Source organism: Apus apus, chromosome 12 (genome assembly GCF_020740795.1).
Source record: "Apus apus isolate bApuApu2 chromosome 12, bApuApu2.pri.cur, whole genome shotgun sequence".
NCBI lineage: Eukaryota > Metazoa > Chordata > Aves > Apodiformes > Apodidae > Apus > Apus apus.
Window position 1 is genome coordinate 17,609,888 of NC_067293.1, and position 16,216 is coordinate 17,626,103.

At 41.3% G+C, this 16,216-nt stretch overlaps 1 protein-coding gene across 1 annotated transcript in view; it reads left to right on the top strand.

Moving 5' to 3' along the window:
- Positions 1–1,225: 1,225 nt before the first annotated feature.
- Positions 1,226–16,216, top strand: part of CHM (CHM Rab escort protein) — a 65,604-nt gene continuing 50,613 nt past the window's right edge. The window contains exons 1-2 of the mRNA XM_051630072.1: positions 1,226–1,312; positions 13,526–13,592. Of these exons, the coding sequence (XP_051486032.1) occupies positions 1,264–1,312; positions 13,526–13,592 (116 nt within the window). The 5' untranslated portion in view covers positions 1,226–1,263. The remainder of the gene's footprint in view (positions 1,313–13,525; positions 13,593–16,216) is intronic.

Sequence of the window (16,216 nt, forward strand, 5' to 3'; positions counted from 1 at the left end):
AATATGGCTCTTAATTAAGAAGGACATGAGATTAATTACTAGAAATAGATGAACTAGTACACTTTCTTTTAAAATCTGTATTCAACAGGGTGGATAAAGGACATAAACTATCACACCTGGGGAGTAAGGGAACTTTTTGAATAAGGGAAATATTTTCTTGGATTTATTAATGAAGTGCAGTGATCAATGAGATGGAATAGAAGCAGTTTTGGAAACACTGCATACACAAAGGGGAATAACAAAAATGAAATCCATTGTGAGTCACTGAAGAACTGGTCATCCAAAAAACTTCAGTAGACTTGATACATGAATTGTACAAAAATACAGGTGTTTACACTGAAGCATTGCATTTAAGTATTTTGCATGTGGAGTAAGCAGGTGGAGTACAACCTTATTATTGTATTTTAAAAGTTGTGCAACTGATGCTAGGAGCCTGGATACATTCGCTGCCATTTCCCATGATATTCCTGTATCCAAGGTAAGAGCCCGTTCTCCGGACCCGCTGAACACGAGATGGATAAGAACCTAGGCACACAGAATTGTCATGGCTGGAAAAGACCTCTAAATTGCCAAGTCCAGCTGCCAACTCACAAAGAACCCCATGACCACGAGAGCAGGTCCTGAAGTGCCACATCTACCCATTTCTGCATCACCTCCAGCTACGGCGACTCCACGGCCTCCCTGGGCAGCCCACGCCAGTGCCTGACCACCCTTTGGGAAACCATTTCTTCCTAATATCTAATCTAAACCTCCCCTGCTGCACCTTCAGGCCCTTTCCTCCGGTCGCGTCACGGTTTGCTTGGGAGAAGAGCAATGCCAGTTCCCTCAGCCTCTCCTTGCAGGCCTCGTTCTTCAGGCCCTTCCCCAGCCTGGTTGCTCACCTCTGGACGCGCCCCAGCACCTCAGTGTCCTTCTCGTAGCGAGGGGCTGCGCGTGGGGCGCACTCTGAGGAGACTGAGAGCGCGGGGGCTGCGCCAGGCCGCGGGGCCGGGCCTGAGGGGCGGCCCGGCGCTCGGGAGCCGGTGGGCCGCGGGCACAGCGGCTGTCGGGCAGGCGGGTGTCCTGCGAGGAGCCGGCCGGCACGGAAGCAGGGCGGAGCGTCCCGGCCGCCCGCCAGCAGGGCTCTGCAGAGGGCTCCGACCGCCCGCGGGACGGACCCCGCTGCCCCCCGAGGGCGCGGGCAGGACTACATCTCCCAGCAGCCCCCGCGCGCCCCGGCGCCGCCATTTCCGGCAGGCGCTCAGCTGACCGGGCCCTCCCAAGATGGCGGACAACCTGCCCGCCGCCTTCGACGTGCTGGTGATCGGCACCGGTAGGACGCGCCGGGGCGGCCGCTGCGGCGGGGCCCGAGGGGCCGGGCGGCCGCTGGCGAGCTGCCGGTGCTCCGGAGGGGCCGGCGTCTGGAGAGGGCGGGCCGGGGGGGGGGGGGTTGGCGGGGGTGGCTGCGCGGGCCGCGCTGCGGCAGCGCCCGGGGCCTCGCGGGCCGCGCTCGGGTGGCTGCTGAGGCTGTCGAGGTTGGCTTCGTGGAGGTGGCGCGGAGGTAGATGTGTGTTTCGGGGCTTTAGCTGCGAGGGGGATGTCCGTGGAGCCCGTCCCTGGGCTCCGGCAGCCGGTTCTGCTCCCCTGAGCTCGGGTGCTGCTTCGGGCCTGAGGAAAGGCCTGGCCGGCTCTGCCTCCCTTAGCAGCCCTTCTGTCTGAAACACCTTCCTCGAGCTCACTTGTGTGCACTGCAGATAGCTCTGAAGAGCTAAACTTGGGCTGGTTGCAGTGTATATGGCATATGCGGGCAATCCCTTTTTTCAGCTGTGCACACAGCACCAGAACTTTGATCTCTCCCGAGTTTTCTCTCATCTCTGTGTCTGCTCACAAAGCACCCAAAACTTTTTAAAAATCCTCCTTACTGAAGTGTATTTCTCAGTGTATGAGCAAGGATAAGGTAGAATAATTGCACATACTTAACTCTAAACTTTCTGGAACTGCCTGCTCTTCCTGTATCCCATACAAGATCGAGCTGTTTGCTGGTCGGGTGAATACTGATGGAGGTCTTGAATGTCTCCCTGAACCATGCCACGACACTGTAACTACAAGAAAAATTCAAAAATATTCTTTCAGAAGTAAGGTAATTGCTGTTTGTGTATCATACTAGCATTTAAATATTGAAATAGATTCTCTTTTGTAGAATCCAGTGACAGTGTCCTGGCTCCAAGTCGTCTTGATAAGCCCCCCACCTTGAATTCAGGACTGAGCTCCAGTCTCAAAATGGTCAAAATACATTACTCTTTGTAGCTCCCAAGTTTACACTCACATTTTCTTTTAATTTATGAAGAATTCCCATGGTCAGCTCAGGATGTTGGTTAGAGCATGAAGGGGAAGACACTTCTGAATGCTGTAGTTTTCCATGTGAAATCAGGAACTGTGGTTTTGGAGTTCACTTATCTGTCAAATTGTATTGCTTCAGATTTAAAACTTATTTTCTAGCAACTTGGAATAGAAAAAGTGAATTTCTTAGTGCAACTGCTGTTTTCAGTGCTTACCAGAAAAAAGCAGTCCCTTTTACAGTGAACGTATAATTGCTCCAAGGACTTGTGATTTAGTTCTGGAGTTTGTGAGAGATTACAAAAACATGTCCCTGTTGTTGACCGTAACTATTAAAAATACCAAATTAAGGTTCTTCTGCACATTAAGAGATCCCTTCTGTGTGCTTAACTCTGTTGTATAGATTAGAAGCCCTAGTAATGAATCTGACATTATCAAATGTGTTTAGGATTGTGAATGATTTGAGTGTATGAGAAGCCTGGTAAACAATGAAAGGCTAAAGTACCCAACTAAAAGGGTGAAATAGTAAACACTGCATAACTTCTGTGATTTTTGGGGATAATAGGTTCTTTATTGCCATGAGAAAAAGAGACTTTATATAGATGATGCAGTGCTATGGAAAATTAAAAGAAACTCAGAGGTTTATAAAATGAATTTTGCTGGGCTTGAAGAATTAAAGGCCTTTTTCAACCAGGATGATTCTGTGATTCTGTAGATACTAGGAAGAAATTCTTTGGTGCAAGGGTGGTGAGACACTGGAACAGGTTGCCCAGAGAAACTGTGGAAACCTCATCCCTGAAAGTGTTCAAGTGCAGGTTGGATGGGGCTTGGAGCAACCTGGGCTGGTGGGAGGTGTCCCTGCCCATGCAGGGGTGGGACTGGATGATCTTTAAGGTCCCTTCCAACCCAAACCAGTCTGGAATTCTGTAATACTAATATTAGGGTGTTTAGCTATTCAAGCTACTAAGGGAGCTATTCCAGTACTAGTGAAAGTGTTAACCTCTTTAAAAGAGCTGACTAGTACTTACATAAATAACACTTCATCTTTTCATGATTCCACTGGAAGAATAAAAACCTGCTGCCAAATCTTTCTTCTGGAGCTTTCCTAAAGGAGTGTGACCCAGCTTGCTGGGGCAGCCCCTAGGCCAAGGGGTCTGGCAGGCACCATCTGCAGGCAGGAGAACTGTTGTCCCCCCACCCCTGGCCTGTCCCCTCCCACCACCTGTCTCCCCCCCTGCCTGTCAGCTCTCAGGGACAGGGATGCACTGGGCTTGCTGGGTGTGTGTGTTGAGTCCCACCAGGCTGCTCACTGCAGAGGAGCCATGGTTGATAGTAAGATGTTCCAGGCTGAAGAGCTTGTGCACATCTAGGCAGGCTGTGAGAAGAATTCACCCAAAAGTGGCAGCTCACCAGCAGAGGCACTTTGGCTGAACTGTCTGTGCCAGTGAGAGCTGGTCATCCAACACCCAGCAAATACGGTCTTCCCTGCTTGGCTGTGAGCTTGTGATGCTAGAGCTTTGATGAGCTAAATTCTTCCTATGAAATATTGCCATATTTGGTGGTGGTGGATTTTGTATTAAAGAAGGCATTTTTGCCCACCTTGAGACAGTACTGCTATAACTCATTCCAGGAGTTTCCAAATTTTGCTTTTTGGGTGTTATTTTTTCTTTGCATTCCATTTTACTAAGAACATACATAAGGGTGACTGAGGCTGTTGACTGACTGCTTTTAAAATCTGTGTTAAAGGACTCTAGTGTGGCAGATTATTAAAAATAAAACGTTGATCTTACTGTTCTGGGAATTGACTCCTGAGGGAATATCTTAGTCTTGTCTTCAACTTGGCTTTTTAATGGTACAAGTGGTGCTGAGCATACCTGTGGATATTTAATTGTCATACTGCCATAATTACAGTGTTTGTGTTAATAGTCTTTTTAACTTCATAGCAGTAATTGCATTATTTTCTGCTTTTTCTGGTTTTATAATCTGCACATTTGTTAATTTCAGTAATTAGATTGAGTGGCAACGTTAGATTTGAATTTGTTTTTATTTCAGGGTCATTAAACTGTTTCCCTGTAGTAAGCTTAATGACAATGGAACTTCACACTGAATTTTAGACCATTTAATGCTTCAGTTCAATTACTTCATCAATATTTCTGTGAGAAAAGTAAATTATCTTATTGAAGATACTACTTTTCCTTAACCCAGATTGAACACTTTCTTGCACGGGCAAGTTTAGAGGAGAATGGATGTGTAGTAGGAAAATACTGGGCCTGGTGGGTTCAGCAGCAACAGTTTCACTACAGTCGTGGGAAAAGTGATATTCAGTGATTTTTATTTGCCTAAAAGCCTGTGGGATCTAGGTTTAGGGGGCTGATGTAAGTGCTTCCTGGAGGAATTCAAGGTGGGCATTAGTCATCTTTATTTAAATGAGTTCATTCTTGATAAGCTTTTGTGGGGTCAACTTTTACATTAGTGCAGGCATTAAAACAGTAGCACATTTATAGTGAGAGGAAACATGGTCAGTTACTTGACAAGTATTTGCCTCAAAAACAGCCATCTGTTTGAAAGTGACACTCTGAGGAGCTAAGGGCAGAAGTTTTGTCTTTAGGCAGTTGTCAAATAGGAAAATTTGCAGGCAAAACATGCAGCAATGATGAATTTATGGCAGCAACCACTGGAAGTGCAAAAATCTGCAACATGGTTGTGCATGTTTGTACGTGGTGTGGATAAGGATGTGGGATCATCCTTATGTTTGAATTTCTTCAGTTGATTGGATTACGTTCAGTCTTAACTTCTTAAACTTGTCCTGACACTCCAGAAGGCTTGTATTAACTGCTGGTAGGTTCTAAAATAAAGGATATGGCTCTTTAAAAGGTGGTTGTATTCACAATTTTGTCTGCTAGTAATTCTAATTTTTTTCCAAAAAGGAGTTATTCTTTATAAAAGCAGTCACAGTAAATTTTCTAGTTCTATGCAATTTTCTTTCCATTCTGGTTTTCAGTGGTTATAAATAACACATGAAATGACTTTCAAGGTAGAAAGCAGGAATCCATTTTGAAATATTCTATAAAATAAAGAGTGATTTATGGTTTCATATGATTTTGGCTGAAAGCACTCGGGCTTTGCCAGGTCATCAAAGTCCTGTCAGGAGAATGTATTATTTATTGTTCGATATGCTGGGAGTGGTATAAGTACTTTATGTTTATCTTATGTAAGTACAGTGTTAGGAAAAATCACTTCCAGATACTAATACAATTTTTAAAATGTACCATGAAAAACGAACCTAAATGTTATAGTTGTGAATTGTGAAGTTAACACTGAAGATCGATTTTTTTAAAAAATTGAGAAATGAATAATTCCTAATACTTCTATTGTTGCAAGGTAGTTTTAGGATGTGCTTAAAATGTTTTCTAATACACCTTCTGGGCTGATATTTTGGTTACATTATCTTATATAATAATACAATCTTCAGTTTACATAAGCAGCTATTTAGAGTTTTACAAGAAAAGCAAGATGGAAAACCAGCTGAAGCTGGGTATTTTTTTATGTCAGTGGTAATTCTGGGCTAATACTGTGGCACTGCCTTACAATGTTGATGTCTGGAAGGAGGAAATAGACCCATATTATTCTTGTTTGTAAGTCATTACCTGTCCACGTGTATGTCAAAATGCACACTGAGTCGCATGCACTCGTAGAGGTTAGGAGTGGACCTGCTGGAAAGCAATTCCCAGGAGAAGGATCTGAGAGTCCTGGTAGATAGTAAATGATCCATGAGCCAGCAATGTGCCCTTGTCACCAACAGGGCCAATGGAATCCTGGGGTGCAAAAGGAAGTGTGGCCAGAAGGTGGAGAGAGGTCATCCTCCCCCTCTGCTCTGCCCTGGTGAGGCCACATCTGGAGAACTGGGACCAGTTCTGGGCTCCCCAGCTCAAGAGAAACAGGAAACTGCTGGAGAGAGTCCAGGGGAGGGCAACAAAGATGATTGGGGGCTTGGAGCATCTCCCTGATGAGGAAAGGCTGAGAGAGCTGGGACTCTTTAGCCTGGAGAAGAGCAGGCTGAGGGGAGACCTTATTAATGCCTGTAAGTGTCTGAGGGATGCAGGGAGGGTGGAGCCAGACTCTGTTCAGTAGTTCCCAGTGACAGGACAAGGGCCACAAGGTGGAGCGTGGGCAATTCCAGTTAAGCATGAGGAGAAACTTCTTTACTATGAGGATGACAGAGCCCTGGGACAGGCTGTCCAGGGAGGCTGTGGAGTCTCCTCTGGACACATTCCAAACCCACCTGGATGCAGTCCTGAGTAATGTGCTCCAGGTGATCCTGCTTTAGTGGGGGGTTGGACTGGATGATCTCTAGAGGTCCCTTCCAACTCTGACAATTCTGTGATTCACAGTTTTCTCCTCACACACACCCCCTACCCTCCATATATATATTTGTTTGTTTGTTTTGGTGTTCTCCAAATGTGAACATACGGACTGTAAACATACTGACTGTAAACATACAGTCATCTTACAGACTTTTTTTTTAAGCTGAGGGGTTTTTTCTGGTATGCCTTCTATTCTGAATTTTTGCTCTGACAGCTTTCTTGGAGGGTTGGACTCCCACTGATACCTCAGATGGGATTCTTTCCCAGATACTGTGAAATGTCCCTCACTGCTCTTGTAAGGAAGCTCATTATTTTGTGAACCTTTTGTTGTCCTTTGCAGCCTGTTAGTATTCCTCAGGTTTTCCAGTATATATTGCTGATCTTACAAAATAAGAGACAGTAGTATTCCTGTGATCCTACTGTGAAAAAAATAGAGCAGATTGTCTGCTTATCAAGGTGAAAAACTCCTTTAGCAGAAGTCTGAGCAAGGTAGTTTGAAATGCTGATGGGAATTAGGAGTAATCAAAAAGCCACGTTTGTCTATCCCCAGTAGAAAAATGTCACTGCACTGCTTGGAAAATGGTCATAAAGCTGGTCATGCAATCCACTGGAAGAACTCATCTCTCTTTAAGTCACTGGTGCACTGAGGTTGCTCTAGAGCCACCCAAAGCATTCTTTAAGATCCTCTGTTGATACACAGATAACTTTATGGAATTACTCGTGTAGGAAAAGAAGCTTTTAAAACCTCAATTTTATGACTTGTTGAAAAATTTGTAAGGAGGAAGGAGAGTGAGCTATCTTTCTGCAGGGAGGCAGACAAGGAAGTGAAAGTATTAGAAGGCTTGGGAAAAATAAAACTTAATGTGTTTTACTATACAGATCTTTTAATATATGTGCTTTTCTTTATCTGCTGCTATTGGTGGTAAAGAAAAGATTAGACTTATACAGCAGTAGTAGGGGCTAGAGAAGACTACTTACAAACCCTCCTTATTCAATACCATTTTATTTTTATCTTTAAGACACAAAGAATCTTCTAGATTTTACCTGTCATCTTCCATAAGAGATGTGATTTAAGGGGATATACTTATCTATATAACACTTGTTTCTACAAAAGTACAAAGATTTGATATTTCTTTTAAAATTACCCTTCTACTGAAAGATAGCCCTCTCAAAGTGAAAAGTAAACCAGCTCTTTCTTTCCAGTTAACAGAATTCCTCAGATTGAAGTAATCTGCTTTCCCCTGTAGTTCAAAAAGGGATCTGGGTAGTATTTTTTTAATCTATTACCTTGATTGAGTGTCTTAGACATTGCATGGGTGAAGTGCTGAGGTACAGCAGAACTTTGCCACACAAGGACAACCTGCAGTGTATCACATCCAGTGATACAATTCCTAGATGTGTGTCATAAGCTAAAGCTGTGGTGCATTCATACTGTTACCTAGCTCTTAGGTACGTTCATTCTCCTGGGCTGTTATGACTTGCAGGCAAATTCAGAAAGTGCTTTCTCTTGCAGTTTTTCTTTTTCCTCTTCAGAAAACACTGCTTGGTGTGACCATGACTTTTAGTAACAAGTAAAATTTTTATTTGGATAAAAAGATATCTGCTTGTGTTCATTTTCTAAGTAATGTCTGTTTGTACCAGCTGTGAGACTCCGTGTTTTTCATTGCCATGTTCCTTTGATGGTGCACAGATAAGAAACTTGTGGCTCCTTTCTTGACCAGTTGTGATTTCTTACTTGTTGTAGTGGGTGTCATTTCTATACCACTACCATGTTCTGTAATGCAGACATATTTTCTGATACTATTCTGCAATATAAGCATATAATAAAAATACTCAAACCTATTATCAATTTTTATTAGCTAGCTTTTACTGAAAATATTATATAACATAAGCACTTCATTTGCAAATGAATTATAAAATGCCTTTGAAGTTCTACATAAATGGAAAACATACCATGAAGATTGTGTTGTGAACCTCTCCAGAATCAGCTGCTCTTCTCTTCTTTAAAGTTTGGATGCAAACAAAATTTATTGCACTTGGTCAACTGTCTGACTCCAGAAGATTGTTTTGAAATGGTCTATGTTCCAGCATTTCAAATATAGTTCCTTTCAGCAATTTCTGTTATGAAAAAGCCACTTGTGATTTATTTAGTAGATACAGTAAAGCAAATTAAACATTTAAACCTTTTCAAGATGAAGCTTGGGTAATTGTGGAAAAAAGCTTATCAGCTGGATGACTGGGAAATAGTTTACAGTGAACAACTCAGGAACTAAGATGGTTTTACACAGATGAAACTGTTTAGTTTATAAATTGCTTGGGGCAGTGAATGTATCCATTTAAAGTCACTCGAAGAGGCAGTGAATTGCTATAGAATTTTGTATAGCTGTTAATTTGAAGGGACACAATGTATAAGCCTGAAATTAATTTGTGATTACACAGAGGTGAATTATAACTTTTAATTATTTTGTAAAGCTTTTAAAATCAGCTGGCTTATAAAGCTGAAGAAAAGAGCTTTCTAGCTTAGCAGTTATATCTAATTTTAATTTTGCTGTGTTGAAACTAAAAGTAGAATTAGTATCTTCATAAGTGTATGTAATGTGTAGCTAATTCCTCTAAATCTTGCTTATTTACTTGTAAAACACGTTATTCATGAAAATGAAGCTATGGCTGATTTTGCCCAATAGGGAAGGTCCAGAAATTCACTTTCTATGTTGGTCAGAGGTTGCTGGAAACAACCAGATGTAGATTTCAAGGTCAGCCTGCAGCAGCCACATCTATAAGATTTATTGAGATTAATCTGCCCCTTATGTATCCAAGAAGGCTGTGATAGAGATCATGTGTAGACAGCTGGCAGTGCTAACCAGTGCTGTCCAAAGGGGACTCTACCCTTCATCATGAGATTGTCACAGACCTTGTGGTTATGCTGCCTGCTTGCTGGGTTCCTTCATTCAGGTGCTACAGCTGTTTCTGAGGTAGTTGTGGAGTCTCTTGCAGCAGTTTCCAGTGCATTATACCAGAGGGCAAATCTCTTGATCATTCAGTAATTTGATTACTGATTTTGATAGCAGTACAATCTTAGAACTTGCTTTTTGTTTTTTTAGAATCTAAAAGGGAACATAGATTATAATTTAGATCTTGCTGTTTGTTTGATCCAAGTTACTGGATCCAAATCATACCTCAGCTGCCTGTTCAGAAACATTAAACATCGTGGGTGAGACAGGTTGTACTGCTAAATCCTTCATCCCTTAAGCTGGCGAAACAGAAGCTGACTTTTCCCCAGGAGGCAGGAAATATTAGAATAGATCTTCATAAGAAAAACAGTTTGCAGGTACCCAGCTTTGTTTACTCATTAGGCATAAATGAAACTTCAGAATCAATATTGGGGATAGAGCCTTTCCCCTGCAATCACTTCAATTCTGTAGTAAATCATTATCTTCAAACCATACTGTGAGCAAGTTTTGGAGTCTGCTCTGCCCTGTAGCTAGGGTCTGAATGTATTACAATATCTGAATGTTATCCAGCTTAGAGTTTTTGACAAATCAAACCTCAGAATAGGAAACTGTTTCCAAATAGGAACAATTTTTAAAAGAATGTATTTCTTTGGTACTGAGCAATCTGAAGGGGACCTATTTTGAACAACTGTGGGACCTTCCTGTAGCAGATAGTTCAACTTCATGTGCTATCATTAAATAAATCTCTACCGTTTCTCTAAGGAAGCTTTTCCAAGGTAGTTATTTTTTTGCTTGAATAAAGATGGACTGTCTCTAACTATTATAATAGTCTGGTTACCAGAGCCTTCTTTCTTGGCAAAGGCTTTTGTAAAGTAGCTGCCATGCAGTCCGGATGACATGGAGCAGTAACTTGCATTAACAAAGCTACCTATTTTCTATGTGGTTTTATTTCTGTTGGAGAAGAGAACTCAGAAACTGGTGCCAAGGCACAGTCTTATGTCTTTAGTTTACCAAGGTTTTGTCACGGAAGAACAAATGGTGTCTTACTCCATCGAGTTGTTCTCAGAGCTTCTCCAAAAGCTGAACTGCGTGGGCTTTGCCTTTCTTACACTTTCTCATTCTGTTACCAGTGGGTACTCGGGGGGCCATAGTATCTTGGAAGCAAAGGATTGGTGAAGAAAATTGATGCCAGCTTTCAAGAGCGAGGAAGCTAATTCAGGGAACAATTTCATCCAAGGTTAATGGAAGAACAGACCTCCAACACAGTATCAATTGGATCAAGCCTCAAGCAATCAGTTATGCCCTAGTAGCTATAACTCCAGTCCTGATCAGCCAGGCAGCACTGGTGATGTTTTACAACACTTTCTCAGTGGCTTTTATCAATAAGGAAGGAGAAACAAGTTTCTCAAATCCATTTCCAGAGTAATATTCTCTGTGCCCAAATAAGGGAAAGAAAACCTTTTTCAGGAACTACAAACAAAATAGTTGTTGTAGATTCCATTCCAGATAGTTTATAGATGGAGAGACATGACATGTATATATAAGCACTTTCAGAGGACAGCTGGATGTGGAGTTGCTTTCACATAATAAAACTGTGTGCATCCAGGATATTGTGACAGTCCTGAAGCCTGTGCTACAGTTATGTTTTCCTCTTGTCTCTTTGTTCAGAATGGTCTGGGTTTTCAGTTCTTAATTCCAAAAATTCAACTCTAAAGACTATGAGCTTTTCTAGGCTGTGAAACGAATGTCCCAGGAACTGATGCAATTGTTCATCCCTCTTTCTAGCCCTAGAGATTAATTACATGGTAAGTCTTCACTTGCTGTGGAAACCACCAGTGGAAAACTTTGCTGTTGTATCAATTCAGAAAGGGATTTTCTTTTTTTAAGCCATCAAAAATAGTGTTAAAACCAGAAAATTGTCAGGGAAGTTGTAGCTCTTTTCCCAGAAAATTTGTCATGCCAGTCTTAAACCTCCTTCCTATTGATACAAACTTTTGTACTTTTGGACTATCAACACCACCATGGAACTGGTCTGCCAAAAACTGAGCTTCCACTTTGTGTGGAAGGAGGTCAGGAATGGCCAAAGGGAATGACAAAGAGATTGAACCTCTTTATTTTGCTGGTTGTGTTTGCCTTTGCTGGCTTGAAGAGTTCCATGAAATTCTGCTCTTGTGTATCTAAGTCTTGCTGGGTGCATTTTAGGTTCTAGAATTAAAAAGGCTAGCTCAACCATTTGGAAGTGTTTGTTTCTGTTGGTGAGTACTAAATATCCCATTAGAGTCTAACAGCTTCTTACTCTAGGTAGGTGAAAGCTGTTACCTTACAAGTAGTAAATAGCTGTCCAGCAATCTTTAATGTATTGCATTATGTGTTTTCAATGAATCATCAGATTGGCACCATGCTGACCCTTTATTCATGTTTGAAGGCAGTGTCCCCTCTGAAGAAGCAGGCCTGAAAGTCTCATGAAAGTGAGGTTTGGTGTGAAGCTCACCTAAGAAGTTTGTGCCTTACCACACCTGCTTTCTCCACTTCCAGTTCAGTCTCTTCAGTTGTACTAGCACAGCTGCTTCTGGTGCTGTAAACCAGATCAGTGAAATACTCCTTTCAGTTTGTTTAGTCTCATCCCTTCATTGAATACGTAGCTTAGGTGGCTTCTAATACCTGTCTCTTAGACTTTTAATCGCTTTACTGGATTACCTACCTAAACAGCCAGTATATCACTTTAAAAGAGATTTCAACAAAGCTGGTACCATACAGTCACCATACAGGTGGTGAGCTATACTTCTTTTCTGAATCTAGTCAGGAATCCAAGTCATCTAACTGTGCATGCAAAAATCTGGTGAGTGGGAGTGGAAGTTAGAGAACAGCCTAATTTGTTTACTAAACCTCCAGTTGGTATCATGTGCCATTGCAAGCAGGTGTTGCTGGTAGAGAAATATAACTAGCCTCTTTTTTACTACTTATCTTTTCTAAATATGCAGAAAACATACTGATTTGACAGAGCATAATTGCATGAAATGGCAGCTTTTGGTGCCATTTGAAGGACAACCATCTCAGATTCATTATGTCCCTAACATTACCCATAGATGTGAAGTAAAAGTACACCTGCACTGTCAGTTTACCTTTGCTATTTTCACTTAGATCTAGGTCTGCATGCAGAATATTGAGTGTGCTCCTGGCACTCTTTTGGAGCAAACCAATTAGTTCAATTGGAAATAAGTCCCAAGTACAGTTCTGAGACCTGTTCATGGTAGAGATGTTTGCCAGCAGATGATACGGAGAAGACAGCACTGGTCAGGACTCTGCTGGACACACTCACCATCCCAACAGGTTTATCCCCTCACACTCCATTGTATCCTTGGACAGTGTACCAGGCACTCAGCATTTATCAGAAATTTCTTAATTTTAAAATGCCTTTCTTTAGATTGTGACACAGCCTTCATGTTATGTCAGAAACTTTGAAGTGAAAAAACCCCAACAAACCACAAAAATGCCTTCAGGTAATATCTGTGTGTATCAGGAGGGATACAGTTACAAAGCATCCCATTAAATTGTGGGTCTTGTGCTGGCAAATGCTCTGTTTATGATAACAAGGTGTCTAGAGAAGGTACTGGTGACAAGCTTTCACTCAGGTAGTTGTGTTGGCAAGTGATGTGCCATGCAACTATTAAAAAAAAGTGTTGCATTCAAAAGGGTCATAGCAAAATGTTAATGAACACAAAAGTGTTAATACTTTAGTAGGATGAGAGTATTCAAAATTTCAGTGACTCGCGTTGTAAATGTTCTTTTTTTTTTTTTTTAATTGCCTGTTTCTTGCCAAGTACTCACATTATTTCTTTTCTATTTAAGATACGTTAGCAAACTAAGTTATAAAAATTGCATGTGTCCTTTCAGGTTTGCCTGAATCTATTGTTGCAGCAGCATGTGCCAGAAGTGGCCAGAGTGTTCTTCACGTTGATTCGTAAGTTACACCAATAATTTCCCCTTTTAAGAGTTGAAGTGGCTAGAAATATATCTGTATCTAAGTCAGTGTGCCCTTCAGGGCTTGTGTTCTCTGTACATCTGGCATCAAGTAATCTTATGCTCTGTCTCTATCTGAATTTTGGGGTGTTATTTCCACCAGTAGAACAGGCATCCTAGTTTTTGCATCCTAGCTCAGTAATTCAGAACAGAAGGGATGTGGTCACGGATGCTGTTGGTGGCTCCTCCTTTCCTAGAGACAGGAATGGTTACAGGTTTAGTACTCTTTGGTAGTATTTCTGGCAGTAATTATCCCATTCTGTTTCTGTGAGAGTTTTTTAACCTGAGCCATGAACAGTTAATGACAAAATATTTTGTATTAGTTCTCAGTGCCTAGAGAAGTTACTACAAGTATTTTTGCATTTTAATTCTTATCAGGTGAATGAAATCTGGCTGATAAGGCAGGAGATTATACAGCACTCTTTTCTTGGCTTTCCTCTCTTTATTCCATGCTGAATCGGTTTCTAAGAAGACTACAGAATACCACTGAAATCAGTTGAGTCAAAAAGTACTTCTCTTGCACGTTGAAATAGAAGGATTTGCTGAAGCACTTGGAGTAGCATCTTTCATTGCATCCTTCTACGAGATGACCATTTTATTTTACTTTACCAATTAACCAAAGTTAATTTTTTGATTTTTTAAGCTGTGTAACTATACACTACGATGCACAGTTTTTTAGAAAAAATAAGGATCTTTGAACCTTGGCTTGTTTGTTCACCTGCTCAGCAAAATGCAGTAGTGTGACTCAGGTCTAGAGATGGGGTTTCCAAGGTGATCTTGAGATCCAGTGCTGGAGCCTCACCTGACCAAGGCAACTTTTAAAATACCCCTTCCTCCCATCTATCACTTTAAAGCTCTAATGTTCTCAGAACTCTTCTGAGATGATCCATCATTAGTCAGCAGCTTTTGAGGTTGCTTTTTACAGTCTGTGTTTTTCTAGAAGATAACAAATGAAATGTATTTTGTGAGGTTTCTGCGCTAGACACCTGCAGCTGTGCCTGCTGTAGTTCATCATGTGAGATCAAGGTATGATTATACAGATTATTTCTTTTGGTTTTTTGCAGCAGTGCCACTGATCTTGATTGTAGCTGGCTCCTGTCCCCTTGCTACGTTTTCAGTCTCATTGGTAGTGCAGTTATGCAGTTTTGTGGGCTAGTATGGTTTTGAGGGAGGGTCATAAGCAGGATACTAGGACTACCCAAGCAACCCTGCTGCTGCTAAATGGTGTCATAGCCTAAAATGCATCATCATTTTCTAAGGTTAAACAAATTTATGTAGTTCAGCTGGAGCAAATACTCGTGCATGCAACTGAAGTTGATAATTTGTTAAAATTTGACCTGAAGTGTGGAAGAAAAAAAAATTATGTGCTTAACTGAAAAATCATAGCTCTGTTAGTTACCAAGAGAAGCCTATATGTGGGGACTAGTTTCAGGGAAATCTGTGACCTCTTCTCCAGCTCAGTTTTGGCAGGGAGATGTGACAGGTGGTTGAGAAGTGGTGGTGGCAGCAAAAGCACTGTGAGCTTAGATCTCTGATTGTTAGTACGTGTTTGCCAAAAGTTACAAGGTTGGCAGAGTGGTTTATTTTTACACCATAATTTTGAGCTCTTACCTTTCTTTGGAAGTTCTTGTAATACACACCTGTGTGTCCAGCACCCAGGTAAGAAAGTTTTCCAGAGACAGTTTACATGTTGTCAGTTTTTCTTGTGTCTCATACCAAGCACTTAAAAAGAATGTGCTTTCTGCTGTTTGTTTTGTCTGAACTTCTTCAGTTCAAGATTAAGCTTCTGTAATCTCTGTTGCCTACAGACCTTCAAAGGACCTATTCATTTTTCATACATTTATTTCTAATTTGAAATCATACAAGATTTCAAAATTTACAAGACTAGTTCACTGACTTGGTTGCATGAAATAAGATTTAGAGCTGCTCAGGTTGCTGTTATACTGCTCACAGAGTCTCTGGCTTTATGTCTTGGACTGGAGTGAGAACATGAAAGAGTCAGTAGGTTTTATCAAGAGGGGGACTTATGGATTAAGAACTAATCTGAATGAATGTTCAGGCACTATAAACTCTGAGAACCTATGGAAAGCTTCCAAAACCTGCAAGGAAAAAAGTTCTTAAGTGGGCTGATATTGTAGTATTTTACATCACAGTGGGATAGTACCCAGCAAGGCAGTACTTGATGCTCCATATTTAATGTAACTAATGATTCCATTGAAAGAAAGACAGCTTTTAAGAAGGTGATGATTTTAAAGAAATGTGCAACTACATAGTAGTGAAATACTGGAAAATGTAATAGGTGTTCTGCCACAGTGGCAACCAGAATGTTTAGGTGCAGCTCACACAGATCTTACTGACATCACCACAAGCACCTTGTGTAATATATAAAGGTATGTTAATTTCAAACATTTTGGTTCAGTAATTCTTAATTTGGCTACTAGATTGCTAACCAAGATATTGAAAACCTTATTTTAGAGTAAGCAGAGCTAAAATGCATAAAATAATTATATTTGGATTTAAAGCTTAATGTATATTTTACTGGTAAACTGCTCGGATTTTCTTAAA